Here is a 16,539-nt window from a genome sequence, read left to right as displayed (position 1 = left end):
GGGGTGGTGGAGATCTGGGAGTCTCCTTATTAAAGGTGGCTTCCAGATTCCAAAGTCCTGCTAAAACGCTTATAAAAGCCCCCATTGTTTTCAATAGAAGCTTTTATAAAAACCTAAAAATGCTTGTAAAACCCTCCCTTGAATTCAGTGGGAGCAGTTTCCAGCGTTTAAGGTAAAGTTAATGAACGTGCCTCAAGGAAACGTCAAAAATATAAAAAATTGGCTTTTAAAGCTTTAGGTTAAACACTGGAGAAAACGTCTTTGTATACTAAACCTTAGTAAATCACATGTGCGTGCGACAATTATGACGTCAGTGCACCAGTGTAAACAAATCAATGAGTCTACTTCCGCCCTTACCCACAGTGCCAGCAATCCGTGGCTAACAGAGGAGGGGTTAGCCAAACACCCGCAGCGGCTGGTGATGGCCAACGGACGTACCGAGTTATGAGACTCCGGGTCTCCCACTAGCCACAAGGGACGGGCACTAGAGGGAGGAATGGGGGTGGGAAAAAAGGTCAGGAGCCTATTGTAGATGGATAAGGGAGACGTGTGATGGGTGTATGTATTGCTGCAAGGAAATATAGAGTACTATGTGTGTATATTGCTGCAAGGAAATGCAGATCGCCATATCAGTGATGCGAATAAAGAGGAATTCAACCGATATCATTGATGAAAAGAAAGCTGAAATCAAATAACAAACATTATACACAAGTTAATGATAATATGAGTAGTAATGGCAAGCATATTTCAACATGCAAGCCAGCAATAATCATAGTAATATTAGCCCACATCATTGTCATACAAAAATATCCTTGACATCAGTGAAACATTTTTGGATATTTGTAACAAAGGTTTAAAAACCATAGTGATTATGACCTTTTTTTAAAACAAGGGCTAATTTTCCAAAAGATATAACACAATTTAACCCCCCTAGTGGTAATCCCGAGTGTGACTCGGGGTGGGAAAATAATGCAAAAAGCAGCTGTGATGGCGGGGCGCTTCTCCTTGGGAGGGCGTGGCCGGGCAGGAAATTTAAAAGCAGATTACAGAGTAATCTGCTTTTAAATACCGCCTGGGTCCCCACCACCCAGCTGCACGCATCTGCAGTTACCGGTAGATTCGATGCACCATGCAGCATTTCTGCAAGGTGCATCGCATCTAACTGCAGATGCGATCACCAATAGTAAATCCAGGGGGTGATGACAGCGGAGATTTCCCGCTGGCAGCACCCCCTGAATCTACTGCAGCTGCTCTCCTGCTCGCATCACCCGGAGGCTGATTCACTTCCTGAATGTATCATTTCATCACTTTGTCTTTGACCTTGATTGTTCCTGACTGATTGTTGGAGACCGCATGGCATCCAAACGACATCTCGCCAGCGCAAGGAGGAATTTGAAAGCAGGGATAGCGATTTGGAGTCCCTTGTGGAATCGAGCGATAGCGATTCACCAGGAAATTTGTCATCGGACAGCGAAAGTGAACTGAGTGACAGTTCTGAACCTGTGCGCACATGGTGTCCTATTGACCTTGATGCGGACCAGGCAGCACCGCCAAGATTTCCATTTACCGGCGCACCTGGGATGAAAATTGAGGCTGAATGCGACGACCCCCTGGCATACCTGAAGTTGTTTTTGACCGATGAAGTTACCGAAAAAATTGTTGCGGAGACAAACAGGTAAGCCGCTCTTGTGTTTGCTAACTTTTTGAAATTTTTTGCTAATTTTTTTTCATGCAAAAATATATGCTGCTCTGTGTTTGCTAACATATTACTTGCCACCTTCACACACATAAAAGAACATATCCTAAAATACTTTTTTTTCTTTGTTTTATGCAGGTACGCTGGACAACAACAAGGTGCTCCACACCTGAGGTTTGCAAGAAGCAGGAAGTGGGAACCTGTGACCAAGGATGACATTTGGCTATTTTTGGGCTTGGTGATCCTGCAGGGAGTTGTGGGCAAACCCGTGCAGAAGTGGTACTGGTCCAAGAACAAAATGATTGCCACTCCTCTCTTTGGCACAGTCATGCCAGAATACCGCTTTTCCCTCATGATGAAGTACCTGCACTTTGCAAACAATGAAGAATTTGATGAGACTGCCCATCCTGCACCAAAAGCAAGAAAATTTGGGAAGTATCTCAGATTATTCTACAAAATTTTCAGCATGCCTATGTGCCAGAAAGAGATGTCAGCATTGACGAAAGTCTAATGGCTTACAAGGGGAGGCTCAGCTGGGTGCAGTACATTGCGTCAAAGAAGGCACGATTTGGTGTGAAGACCTATATGCTGTGCGAATCCTTATGTGGCTACATCTGGAATACGGTGCTATACACTGGAAAAGGGACACAGTTCAACCCCAGATACAGCCATTATGGATTGGCAACATCTTTAGTGCTATCCCTCATTGAGCCATTGCTAGGTCAGGGCTATTGTGTCATAACTGACCTCTCCTGAGCTTTATGAATTCCTTCTGCAACACAGAACAGATGCATATGGAACCGTTACGGCTAACCGGCGCAACCTGCCAGCACTGTTTGCAAAAGGGAAGCTGAAGACAGGAGAAATTGTTGCCTGGCAGAAAGGAAAGATGATGGCCCTGAGATGGCGTGACAAGAAAGCTGTGTGCCTGATGAGTACTGTCCATGATGCCTCCACCGTTCTGGTACACACAAAACGTGGGAAAGAAGTGATGAAGCCACAGGTGGTGATTGACTACAACAACACCATGGGAGGTGTCGACACAGCTGACTTAGCCATGACATTCTACTCAGCGATGAGGAAACAGCAAAGGAAGTACTACAAGAAGATTTTCAGGCATCTTGTTAAGCAGTGCCTATGGAATGCCTGTGTTCTGTACAAAAAAAATCAGAGGCCTGTGAATCATTCAGACTTAATTTTGCAAGTTTCTGAATCCATAGTCAAGAACCACCAAACACCATCAGTGGCTATGAATAGACCTGGACGTCGTGCTTCCACTATTGTCAACTCATAACGTCTGACCAATCGTCACTTCGTTGCATACATCCCACGAACCCAGGAAAAGGCGGCACCTACAAGGATGTGCGTGGTTTGCTGCTCAAAGACCGGAAGGAAGAAACGCAAGGAAACCAGGTTCTACTGTCCTGACTGTGATGTTGGGCTTTGTGCAGCACCCTGCTTCAAAATCTACCACACCCGGGATGTCTACTAAAAATGTGATTTTTTTTTTTATTATTTATCAATATTATTGCACCCTTGTTTGGAAAATTTCAGTTGGAAATTTTTGATAAAAAATTTTTTTTTGATAAATTACACGGTTGTGGTCTATAATTTCATTATTTTTTTATAATAATGATTTATAATTATGTATTATATTATAATATAATAAATAAATATAATTATTATACCCGGGAGTTAATCCGAAGAATTACAGGCCCACAATATAAACAAAAATTTCTATGCAAAAAAAATAGGATCACTTTTTGCAAAAAAACCTGACAGAATTATAACGCTAGGGGGGTTAAGGAAAGAAGAGGGGGGTTCCACTTTCCCTATAAGGGATAATATCAAATCAAAAAAAACATCAAACAAGCTATAGCTATGTTTGATGTGTATTTTTAAATTTGATATTATCCCTTTTAGGGAAAGTGGAACCCCACTTTATATTATAATACAATTTGTGTTACAATATATGTATAGGATTGAGCTAATGGTCTGATACTGGTATAGGTATGAATACTCAACAGCCATAGTCATTAGCTGACTGACTGAATTTGATCAAACGTGCCCAGATATGAGATATTAAGATATGAGAAGGAAACATCAAAGGAAAATCAAATGAGAAAAACCTCTGAAAGTTTCCTGGGCCATCACCGAGTCACCAAGACTTCCGCATCAGATCCTTTATAGGTAATTTACATAAAAAAATCCACTTATTTGCCCTCCACAGTCCATGAAAATTCTAAATTGCACCCCTTACCTGGGGTGTCTATATACAGAGACCTTGGCATTGTGGCCCAACACCCCTTCAATCCATCCTGGCATCCTAATGATGACATCTCATGTTTACGCAAAGAAGCCAGAAGGTGGAGATTCTGGTGGGAAAGGGATTCAACTTTTCAGAGATGGGATTTCACTCTGCCCCACCTCCTGACATCAGAAGTCCCACCTACTGATAGTAAAACCCCCTCCTACTTGGAGCAGAAGCTCCATCTTTGCATCTTGGCTATTGGCCGGATATGCATAAAGCTCATTTTTTTCAGTTTTTTTCAATTTTCAGTTTTCCTCTAAAATATAAAAAATGAATCCTAAAAATCAACTTTTTTTTATTTTAGTTTTATATACAATTAAAAAAATTGCACTTCTGTATGACAGGTACATATAAAAAAATGTTCTGGTCAGAAAATTCTCTCCTGTGTCCCCCCCATGCACTTTCTGTGTTATGTCAAAGAGCACGCCTAGTTCTTGTCATGTATATTACAGGGTGACCAGCTATTTAGTTGTAAAGATTGGAAAGTGAGAGTGGGGGGAGTTGGTTTGTTTAGAAAAAGATAACTGGGCAAGGCTAACACCACTCATTCCACTAAGATTCCCCACGTCTCAGGAGCTAAGGATGGCACTGTGTCTCATTAGGGTCCCAGGTTCAAATCTGGGCCAGGACTCTGTATGGAGTTTGCAGGTTCTCCCTGTGTTTGTGTGGGTTTCCTCCGGTATCCTCCCACATTCCAAATACATGCAGTTAGGTTAATTGACTTCCCCCAAAATCGACTGTGGTAATGACATATATCTATGGTAGGGACATTAGATTGTGAGCTCCTTTGATGAACAGCTAGTGACATGACTATGGACTTTGTACAGCGCTGCATAATATGTCAGCACTTTATAAATACTAGATAATAATAAGCCCAGTTGAGGCAAATCAAATTACATTTTTCTGTTTACATTCATCAACATTCAAGTACATATAAAAATAAAACTTTATGGGGGAGGAATAGGATAGGAAAGGGTGACAACCCCAGTCAATTGTTCCCCCAATGCAATCTCTGGCCCATTAGGGAAAATAACTTTCATAAGGAAACTTTTACTCAGTTGTCAAAGAAGCAAAGAAACTCCATTGGACGTTTCTTCCACCCCCTTTGGTTCTGGCTCCGACTTTTGCATTTCCTATCACCATTTGTCCCATTACAATAAGTGAGCTTGGATCTCCCCGTCAGGAGCTTACATTGTGATAAAGACCTGGCAGGGTTATGTTCTACTAATTTGTACATTGATCATTGTGAATTTATGACAGATCAGACTTTCTTACCATTTGCTGCACGGTCAGTCATTGATCTTACCCTGGACATCAGGATAGTGAGCTATGAAGACCAGGATAAACTTCAGGGTGGAAGCAGTGGTCTCAGTTCCTGCTGCTAATAATCCCACCATAATATTAGGGAGACTCGAGTCACAGAAATCTGGGTCCACCTATACAGAAAGAGAACGCACAACAGACAATGGAGGAGAAAGCTACAAACATCAGCTAAATTCTACAGGAGGGCTGCAAGATTTGTGTATGAGCGTTGTGTTTGTTTTGCAACATCGGGGGGAGGAAAATGTGAAGAGAAGAGATGAGAGGAGAGAAATAGCAGCAGAAGACAGAATGGGAGAGGAGAAGGGAAGGAGAGGAGAGAAATCAAAAGAGAGCAAAGAGACAATGGAAAGAGGATGTAAGGAGATAACAGAGGAAAGGAAGAAAGGAAAAAAGATTTAGAATAGAGAAGAAAAGTGAAAGAGAGAGGAAAAAGAAGAGAGAATAGGCGGAAAGGAAGAGGAATGAAGAAATAATATAAGATGAAAGGACAGCAGTAGGAAGGACAGAGATTATGGAAGAAAAGAAAAAAGTAGAAATTTTATGAGAAAGAAACTGATTGAAGGAAAAATTGTTGGTGACAAGAGAAAGGAGAAAGAGGGGGATGGAGAAAAGGAGACAAACAACAGAGAGGAGATAAAGGATGATAGCAAAAGTTAGAGGAGTGCAGAGAACAGAAAGGTGGAGAAAAGAAAGGAGAAATAAAGAGAAGGAGATTGGATATGAAGAGCAAATGAGAAGAGAAATGGAGAAGAGAAGGAGAGAAAAAAAGGAAGGAGCCTTGCTTTTGTCTTCATCTGGCTCTGGGAAAGGCGAGAGAATATTAGAGAGGAGATGGGATATAGAAATCATAGATTTACACTTTCAATGTTCACTCTGCTCATTTATATGACATTGGGCTGTTCATCATCAGAGGGCAGAATATAAAGTGTACAGAGCCATTTAAAGCTAAAACCTTATAAACATGAAAAGTCAGACTACCATTCCACAAAGTAATCTTGTGTCTGATTGGGTGGTTTATTGCAATATGTGCAGTGCTTATCAATGACTGAGGATGAAAGGATGAGGATCAGTGTACTCACCTCCTTCGTCTTCAGCAGGAAATGGTCGATGAAATCTCGGGGGGCCTCAGGATTCAGGGTGCGTTTGTGCTCCTCAATGTACTTCAGCACAAATTTCTGCAGATAGAGCTGTTCCTTAAAGATGATGTTTGGTAATATTGGCAGCTTGAGGAGGAACGGGAAGATGTTACAGATCTGCAGGAGACAAATAGAAAACAAGTCATTATGTAGAACTTAAGGATATAAGTGGTGTGCCCCAGGGTTCAGTGTTGGGACCGTTATTGTGTAACATCCTTATAAATGATATAGAGTTTGGGATTTCTGTGTTTGCAGATGACACCAAACTATGTCATGGAATTAAGTCCATACAGGATGTCTATAATCTACAAGCAGACCTGGATGTACTGTGTGATTGGGCAGCCAAGTGGCAAATGACATTTAATATAGATAAATGTAAAGGTACGCACTTGGGGCTAACAACGTGTATGCTTCATACTGTCTAGGGGGAATACATTTGGGGTAGTCAGAAATGGAAAAGGATCTGGTCCATGGAAATGGTCCAAATAGAGAACTCTCTTCCTAATTATTCACTTTGAGATTATTACAAAGAACAAGGTGGCACTTATTGGCCCTGATTTATGAAAGCTCATCAAGGCTGGGGAGAAAACACTTTCAGAAGTTAAGCTGGGTAATCCAGCAAACCTGGAATGGATCTGGTCCAGGATTCAAAACATTTGCTAGCAAATTATTTTAGAAAAATCCATTCCATGTTTTCAGGATCACCCTGCTTCATTTCTGAAAGTGTATTCTCTCCAGTCTTTCATAAATCAGGCCCTTTGTGTCTGGAGAAAAAAGAAGTTTATTCTCCGGGTAAGGAAGGGATTCTTCACTGTAAGGTCTGTGAAAATGTAGAATTGGCTCCCTCAGGAAGGAGTTTCAGCAAATTCTGTAGATTGGTTTAAAAAAAGCTGGATGCTTTCTAGAACCACAGAATATAACTGGGGATTAAGGATTTAAAGTAAAGATAACAGTGACTGTTGATCCAGGGAACATCCGATTGCCTCATGGAATCGGGAAGGAATTTTTTTTCCCCTGTTGAAGCAGATTGTACCAGGTTTTTTTTGCCTTCCTCTGGACCAACTATGTCTCATAGGGTTTTATATCTGGGATATGTATATTTCCCTGGTGGTTGAACTTGATAGACTTATGTCTTTTTTCAACCTGACCTACTATGTAACTATTAGGGATGAGCAAGCGTAATTTCGATCTTTTGGCAAATCTGGCCTTTCTCGCTTACCGAACATGTAAGCGAGAACGGCCTTGTGATTTGCCATGAGGTTGTGTTCTCATCAAACGAATGAGGGAAAAAGCAGGGGGCGGTAACAGCGACTATTTCTGCCGAGAATCGTGGCTAGGAGCAAATCATTTGCTTCCAGAATGCACAGCAAGGCCCAGCAGCCAATCAGGAGAGATCGGAGCACAGGCATATATATACATGGAAGGAAGGATGGGTTAGTCACTCCATCTTGTGTTCTGTGTGAAGGATAGAAGCAGAGAGAGACATGCATTGTGACAAGAACAGTTTAGGAGCCTTTTGTATATCTGTATATATTTACAGATATAGCAGTTTTTGAAGCTACCTTTTCCTATTTTCCAAAAAAGCCCATTTGGTAGAGACAAATTTCTGTCCTACTACAAAAAAATACCGATAATTCAGTGTTTGATACCTGTTCCTATTTACCAAAGAAACCGTTTTGTGCATTTTTGCCTATTAAGAAAAAGATGAGAAGTAGACGCAGTAGAAGGCGCGGCGTTGCCCGACCTCCCGCATCTGTCCACCACTGTAGGATAGCAGCAGCACAAGTTGTCAGACAGGTCTGAGATGTGGTAAATAACAAAGGTGACACCAAAGAGAGTAGCCCAAAATGATAGTTTGGTAAGAGAATTCCCTCTAGAACGCCCAGCCTGAGGAAAAAGAAGAAAAAAGAAAAGACAGGCTTTTGTGGGGCCAAATGAATCTTTGATAAAAAATTAAGCTTTATTCGTATTAAACATCCTAAAAGCTAGACAGAGACCGCCTATGCTAACCCATAGGAGTACAGTTCTAGCAATTTTATATACAATTACAGCAATATATATGAGTACAAGGTTGGATTTCCCTGTACGACACGTTTTGCCCCGTGGGGCTTTTTCAGGGGTTTGGGAAATCGTAGAAGAGCCTGTATCGTGCCTATCATTCCTCAAGTGGATGAAAAGGATAAAAACAAACTTGTGTTCTTATTCCATTCCTATTTGTTTTAGAAGATAGCAGTTGGGAATAGCAGCACTAACTGCTGGCAGCCATCCAGATAGAGGGGGACGTCTCAAGCTAATCCAGAGGAAGAACTATTTTTATCCTTTGAGAATTCATTGCAAATTTCAGAGCAGGAAGCAGACTTTGAGACCCTTGGAGAGTGTGGTCAGCACTTGCTGGGTGAGGTTTCTGGATCAGTGGCTGCATTTGCAGAGGTTGGCTTAGATGAAAATGAGGATGATGATAACCATGATGTCACCTGGGAACCACCAGTGCGTGTAAGGGCTAGCAGCAGTTCAGAAACAGACATAGAGGAAAGGCAGCAGCAGCAACAAACTCTGGGTGGAAGGGGCCGCAAATCTGCCTTATGCGAGTCCCAAAGAAGAGACAGATGAGTGGGCACAAGCAGGGGAACAGTCAGGGACGATATGACTGTGGGGAAGATGGAGCTGGAGCAGACGCAGAGGCAGGCAAAGAAAATGAGCAGCAGAGTGGTTGCGTGCACCTCTCCAGTGTGGTCTTTTTTCACGCTGAAAGACGATGAAGGGTGCATAGCAATCTGCATCCACAGAGGACAGGCTGGATCACATTTGGGTACAACATCCCTGCTTTCCCACATGCGCAAGAACCACAAACCAAAATGGGAGCAGTACTTGCGTTGTCTTGAAGGAGGTGGACCCTTCGTCATCATCATCTCTTCTTCCACCTTTATTGACTCCTTCCCCACCTCCTACTGTCATTGCTACTACATCTCAGGAGGGTGGTGCCAGCCAGACTTCTAGCGGTGATGAAATATCAGCTTCTGCCCGCAGGTTTCATGGCGTCAGATAATGTTTGTCACCTCAAGATGCGTACTCCAGTGACCCCTTTAGCTCCCAGTCCTTTCAGCCCACTCTACTGGAGTTCTGCGCAAGGCATCAGGCTATGGGCCCAACCAACAAAAGGGTCATTGAACTCAATTCACATCCAGCCAAACTCCTGTCTGTTTTGCACAGAGAGGTTTAGGTTTGGCTGACGCCCCCCAGGCTCACAACAGGCAATGTAGTGTGCGACAACAGGGCCAACCTTGTGGCTGCACTGCGCATGGGCTGCTTGACACATGTGCCCTGCTTTGCGCACGTACTGAACCTGGTTTTGCAGAAGTTCCTCCGCACATACCCAGGACTGCAGGACTTACTGAGACTCCCTCTAGCTTTAGCCAAGTCTGCCCATCCCCTACTGCCGCCGCGGCACTTAGCAAGATCCAGCGCCAACAGAGGCTGCCACTGCATGGACTCATTTGTGTCTAGATGGAACTCCACCCTGCACACGCTCCAGCGCCTGTGTGAGCAAAAGCTAGCTATCTGCCATTACTTGGTCAGCCTGGTGCATGGAAGCAGCGGGGCCCTTGGTATATCCACACAACTGGGATATTTTACCAGTAACCAGTGGCTGCAGATGGAGACACTGTGCAAGGTACTGGCCCCCTTTGAGCAGACCACAAACATTGTGAGTGGGGAGCAGTCAGGCTGGAATGATATCATGGCCATCATCTTTCTGCTTGATAATATCCTGTGTGGCCTGATGGAAAGTGGCGATGGGAGAGGAGCGGAAGAGGGAGAGGGGAGGATGAGGGTGACAATACACTCCATAGCTCACAGCCAGCATCAGGAGGAGCAAGAACAGGAGGAGGAAGATGATTATGATGATGATGATGTAGACCAAGTTGGGGCTGCTGGACAGGACCCATCAATCCCGCATTTGTGCTGTCACCCCCCAGGCATTGTGCGGGCGATGGATCAACAGGAACTGCTGCAGCTTGAAGAGGAGGAGGAGGGTGAAGAGGAGGAAGATGTTTTGGCACCTACTGAGGGACAGGAGGAGGATGAGCCCAGGGAAACCCTCTTTCATATGTGTGTATGCCTACAGAGGGACCCCCACATTTACAGCATAAAAAAGACAGGATGTGACAAAATGTCACAGTTTCTACCCAACCCGGCGCAAGAGAGAGAAAAGATGACCCGCCTGAGCAGAATACTATGCGACCGGCTGTGTGAGGAGTTCCGCGCACCACTTTCCTAAGAGGGATCTCAGGTGGACACCATATCCTGCCTCCACCATATCCTCCTGTAGTGTCAGCAGCAGCAGTATTGGCAGCAGGCCGCACACATCCAAAAGACTAGGCCAAGGCAGGGGGGATTTTCTGGATGCCTGGCGAAACCTGATGTGGCCACCTCAAACAAGTGAAGTGCGGGGGCATAACCATCGAGAACGGATGAAGCGCATGGTGCACAATTACGTTGCCTCTTTTGTGGCTGGTGGTGGTGGTGTTGACGAAAGCAGTTATGAGGAGGATGTCTGTCCTGACAGTAGTGACTCCATTCATTTTTGGGTCAACAGGCTTGAAATCTGCCCACAGCTGGCACAGTATGCCATCAAGCTTCTTTCATGCCCGGCATCCAGTGTTCTGTCTGAAAGAACCTTAGTGCCACTGCTGGCGGAGTAGCCACGGACAACCGATCATGACTGTTGCAAGAAAAAGTCACCTCACCTTTTTGAAAATGAACAAAAGGTGGGTTACTAATAACTATCATATCCTCACTGCAGATGTCACTGATTGGCTGACACAAGAACTCACTGGCCAACCAAGATGCCTCTGTGAACCCACACTGCTCCTGTGCTGAGTCTGTGGCTGCCTATCACCAAACATCCTGTCAGCTGAGCCTGCCTCAGATGAATTTTTCTGCTAGTTATGGCAACGTCCAGGGGTGCCATTCTTCGCCACTGTCATGCCTGCCATTGTGCCAGCTAGCAATTTACTTTACATTTCTGCTGCTTCCGGGAGGCCAACAAACTGCAGATAAAAAAACCCCAGTACTACCACACTGATAGGTACCATTGCTTTTGCCTAATTTTTCAGCTAAATATTGTAAGATTGAGGGTTGGCATTCATGTCATCCACTTCATGATGCAAACTAGCAATATCGTCCAACTTCCTACAGTGCTGGCACACAAAAACATCTTGATCTCGCCCTCCTACGTTTAATCACAAACTTCAGATATTTGTATTACACAGTTCTGGGTGGCATTGATGATGCATTATACCCAGCTCTAGATGCCAGTTACCAATGCGGTCCACGCTCCGTCTCATGGCCCACCGCCTCATCCTGTTGCTGCCGCCTATCAGTACTCCATTCACTAAAATTGTATTACACACTTCTGGGTGGCATTGACGATGCACTACACCCAGCTCTAGATGCCAACTGTGAAGAGGCTAGATGCAGGGAGAGCCTTGTAGTGTGACAGAAGCCTTCTTAGTTCCTTGTTAGCTGCATAGTTCAGTGTTTTATAGGGCATTTTCTTTTACATGAGCTACTAGCTAGTCAGTTTTATTAAATTGTCAGCAGTCAGCACATGTAGTGCAAGTTATGTTGCGTGTATTACACTCTTAGGTGCTGTTAACTGCACATGCAGTGAAGGTACAATTGTGGTTGCTGCTATTTATAGTGCCACGCATAACTAGTCAGTTTTGTTAAATTGTCAGAAGTCAGCACCATTAGTGTTATCCATATTGTGTCATCTTTTTTGCACACTGTATATTCACTAAAGCTAAATAAAATCAATTTGGAAATGGACAAATGTACAGTATTGTGCAAAATGCCCAATATTTAAAATAATTGTATTAAACAAACCAAAATAGCTATAATTTTTACAATGATACATTTTACCAGACTATGCTGAAACCCAAAAATAGAGTAATGTTGCTCCTGCCACCTTCCGCCACCCCCGCCCTGCCAACCCCCGACCCTGGCTCAACAACCACACCAAACAGCTACAAAAGTCGGTTCGTGCAGCTGAGCGCAAGTGGAGGAAATCCGGCCTCAGCGCTGACTTCATGGACTACAAAGCCCAGCTACAAAGCTTTAACACAGAGCTCACTGTCACCAAACAAAATTATTTCTCCGCAGTCATTTCCTCTCAAGCCTCCAACCCACGCGACCTCTTCTCTACAACTGACTCCCTCCTAAACCCCACACCTGTACCCCCACATCATCCTTCTCTGCCCAAGACATTGAATGCTGCAGCCAGACTCATCCATCCTTCCCTCCGCTCCTCTTCCGCTGCATCTCTTTGTAGTTCTCTCCATTGGCTTCCATTTCACCTTAGAAAAAGAGAACAATTTCTGATGTGAACTTTATGTAGTTGCTTCCCGGGTAGTGCCCGGGATACAAACGAGATGGGGACTGTAGGTTTGTTCTTAAGTTGAATTTGTATGTAAGTCAGAACAGGTACCTAATTTTAATAAAAACAATAAGGACAGATGTTTGTCTCAGCGTAATATTAGGCAGTGTGGTGTCAGTTACTGTATAAAATCCTCACTGTGAGTTAATCACAAACAAAGCAGAGAAAAAAACTTTCTGGAGCCAACACATTCATTAACTTCTGCAGCAAGCTGTGCTTTGATAAGCAAAAAGAAACAACCGCAGAATTTGTCTCCTCATCCTCGAGTAGAACTTGTACCTGACCTCCTCTATACCAAATTTGACAATTCAATGCTGAATGAGATTCTAAAACCCCTGATCCACCAGCTTACCCCAAAACCTGACCATTAACATCATTCCCTAATCCTACTTATTACCCTGAATGAATACTACTGTACCTAGAGTCATAGACATAACATAAGATCCAATTCTTCATAATCATTTACCATTTCATCCTATAATGATAAATCCACCCTAATAACCTACCATATACAAAGGGGACAAAACGGCTTTGAGGTGTCGGGAGGTGCGCATCATCAGATCATGTAATTTTTGATCTTTGTAGTCAAAATGTTCCCCAAACAGCACTGAGCTCATGATATTTCCCACAGCACAGGATAGGATCAGCATCAGATTGAATGGTTTTCCTAAATGACAAAAAGAAATAAATCCAAACCTGTGACAATGTAATATATTGTAGATTACCAATCCTTTGAAATATTTTATTTTAACCCAGTGATCCTGCCAGTAACACACTTCCTGTCAGAATGACAAGGCTTCCTTACCATACTATACCTATGAAGAAGCATTGTCCTCCATACACCAAACAGACTGATTCACAATACACCAGCAATGGACAAACACAGACAATATACTGGGAGACAGAAGATACAATAAAAGTCTATGAGGAATCTTGTGCAGTCTCGGAGGTCTCTTCCTTCCTACAAATATGAAGCCTGACCCAAAGTCCAACCATGAGGAAAGACAAAAACAATGTCACCTGACGGAGATTCAGGAATCCTTTACACTTAGTTTGGATGCTGAGATTCTTGTAGAATACATATAACTGCAGGAGCTGAGGGACGAAAGTAAGCAGCTTCCCAGAAGCTTCTTCTGCACATTTGGTTAAGCAAAGTCCATCTTGCTGATGAGAAGATCACCAGGGAATGGCCAGCTAACAATCTCACATCTCTAATGCAACCCTCAAAACAATCTAAACAATGATACAACAAAGGAAAAAGGAAACCCCTGAACACAGCCTGTTGGGGGAATCCCTACAACAATGCAGGGCAGGAGAATAAAATCCAGACAATAGAGAAAATAGAATAGAGAAAGGGAACGCGGAGATTTTTATTCCAAGTTGCTTTACCTAACTACATAAATACACAATAAAATGTGCTAAACAGAATTCTCCTGCCATTCATAATAATAATCAGTCCATAACCCAGGTGGGAAAAAAAACTCTAAAAACGTGCTAACCAAAGTTCTTCTGCCATTCAATGCTATTCAATGAAATAAAAAGGAGGATTGTTTCCCAAAAAGGTTTTTCAGGGGAGGTGGAGTAAGGTAAAGGCAGTGCAATATGCATCACATATAAAATACATAAATGCTCCCGATTCTACTAGGTATAGCAAATGAAACAGTCTGGTCCACAGTGCATTTTTGCTCTAAAGTATCCATCTATAAATAAAAATATCCATAACCTTACTATATATGTATATAGGATTGTATCTGATTAAGGAATAACTGAGGTGAGTCATATATGATATATTGCAATGTTGGCAACCTTCTTTGGGTACAAATTAAGATTCAGGAAATAAAAAATCATTTTCCCCAACCTTCCATCTCAGACACCAGTTGGTTGACATAAGTCGCTTCCTCCAGCACGCGAGATTCCATGGTCTTTTTCCCCATTCCGAAGGTTCTCAGAGATGAGATGATAAAGCGGCGTATATTTCAGCAGCAGCAATAGGTTAAAGAATGCAACACCAACCATAAATCATGGCAAAGTTAGCTTTGTCTTCCCTCCTAAACCTTTTATTCTCTTCATGTTTTTTATATTAGTCATATCCTAACTTATCCCTTCTTTACTCCAGGCTGTACATATAAAGTTCCTGCTGTCTCTACTGATACCCTCTAGTGATGGTGACTCCACAATTCTATATCGGGGAATAAGGAGCTCCTTCCTCCTGCTGGTGACCCCTCTATTGACGGTGACCCCACAATTCTAAATAGAGGAATCAGGACCTCCTTCCTCCTACTGGTGACCCCTCTAGTGATGGTGACCCCACAATTTCTATATAGAGGAATCAGGACCTCCTTCCTCCTGCCGGTGACCCCTCTAGTGATGGTGACCCCACAATTCTATCTATATTGTGGAATCAGGACCTCCTCCTTCCTGCTAGTGATCAAGGTAATTGATTCAATGAGCTGTACTCCTGGGAAAGCCATCAAATACAAATCTGTTTGTATGTATCGTGTTGTAAATGCAGCTCAGTAAGATCTTTAATGCTTTGAAGAATACAATCTCTGTAAGAGCAAACAGGTTGCCATAATTCACCATGCCTCAATGCCCAACAATTGTTGGCCACAACATGTTCAGGCATTCCCAATGTTCACCATGTCATTCCCACTATGAGATGTTGACCATGTTCCAGATTTCTGATTATTAGAGAACTACAGTGAGGCCTTTATAGGAAGCTGAATCCCTAAACAAGTCAGCAATGGTTTTTGTGTGCAAAGTATGTCATTGAATAATAATAATATTAATAATTATAATAATAATACATTTCATGGCTTTTCAGTTTTGGCTGGAAACTATAGTCAGCAGAAATATCTTTTCTTCTTTCACGTCCCACATTTCTATAGCTTGGGCAATATCACTTGTATTGCAGTTTATGTTTGTTGTGCAATATTTGTTATTCAGTTTTGTTTTTACTATTTAAAGCTTTATAAAATGCTGGGGCCAAATACATTATTATTACCATTATTATGATGATGAACTATGGACTCCATACAATGTATTAGTAAAACTCCGATCATTGTCCAGTGTGAACAAACCCTTTTGCCCCAGAAGTGTGTAATCTCAGCCACTAAAATGTCTTTAAGGTATTCCAAGCCTTGGAAATCTGCAGCTTTGAATAAATGATCTCTGGTGATCCTGCCATGAAGCTCCATACAGTCCCGTGTATGGGGTCACACCACCCTGTGCACAGCAGTTTCTGATGGAGACAACTAGTGATGGGTGAATCTTCCTAGGTTTGATTTGTTCCAATTCAGCTATCATTCTTGGTCACAACTTAACCACCTTATCTTGCTAACTGCTTGGCGTAGTTCCACCAATCGGCGCGTTGTCTAAACAATGAGCTCAGCACCGGGCAAAAGGCTACAAGCTTGTTATTACCGGGCACAGTGGGCAGTGTCTGTTTAATCCTCTAAGTTTGTGAAAAGGGCAAAGAGAACAGCTAAAGTTCCGATTAAATGTATGATGGGATGAAAGATGAACCTAATCCCTACAAGCAGAGAAATTCCCTGCAACCACAATTTGAGGAAGTCATTGCAGAGGGGTTGTAAGAGATCAGCAGCACTGAGATGCACAGGAGAAGGCTGTTCTTACC

At 42.9% G+C, this 16,539-nt stretch overlaps 2 protein-coding genes across 4 annotated transcripts in view; both read right to left on the bottom strand.

Annotated features, from left to right (window-relative positions):
• LOC140330405 (cytochrome P450 2C29-like) overlaps window positions 1-16,539 on the bottom strand; it is an 84,450-nt gene that overhangs the window by 12,471 nt on the left and 55,440 nt on the right. The gene's annotated exons all lie outside the window — the stretch shown is intronic.
• Window positions 6,112-14,874, bottom strand: LOC140330408 (cytochrome P450 2C7-like). Its single transcript, XM_072410528.1, has 3 exons — window positions 14,761-14,874; window positions 13,409-13,569; window positions 6,112-6,583 (listed from the first exon to the last, which is right to left on the bottom strand). The coding sequence occupies exons 1-3, from the start codon at window positions 14,834-14,836 to the stop codon at window positions 6,305-6,307; spliced, it is 516 nt and encodes a 171-aa protein (XP_072266629.1). The 5' UTR covers window positions 14,837-14,874; the 3' UTR covers window positions 6,112-6,304.

Source organism: Pyxicephalus adspersus, chromosome 5 (genome assembly GCF_032062135.1).
Source record: "Pyxicephalus adspersus chromosome 5, UCB_Pads_2.0, whole genome shotgun sequence".
Lineage (NCBI taxonomy): Eukaryota > Metazoa > Chordata > Amphibia > Anura > Pyxicephalidae > Pyxicephalus > Pyxicephalus adspersus.
This window is presented reverse-complemented; position numbering and strand designations above follow the sequence as displayed.

What these genes read in the sequence shown, in the direction of transcription:
- LOC140330408 (XM_072410528.1), bottom strand. Translation starts at nt 14,836, where the DNA reads ATGGGGAAAAAGACCATGGAATCTCGCGTGCTGGAGGAAGCGACTTAT. An exon ending in ACTGGTGTCTGAGATGGAAG is followed by an intron (nt 13,570 to 14,760) that starts GTTGGGGAAAAT and finishes TTTGTCATTTAG; the next exon opens with GAAAACCATTCAATCTGATG. An exon ending in TTTTGTCCCCTTTGTATATG is followed by an intron (nt 6,584 to 13,408) that starts GTAGGTTATTAG and finishes TGTCTCCTGCAG; the next exon opens with ATCTGTAACATCTTCCCGTT.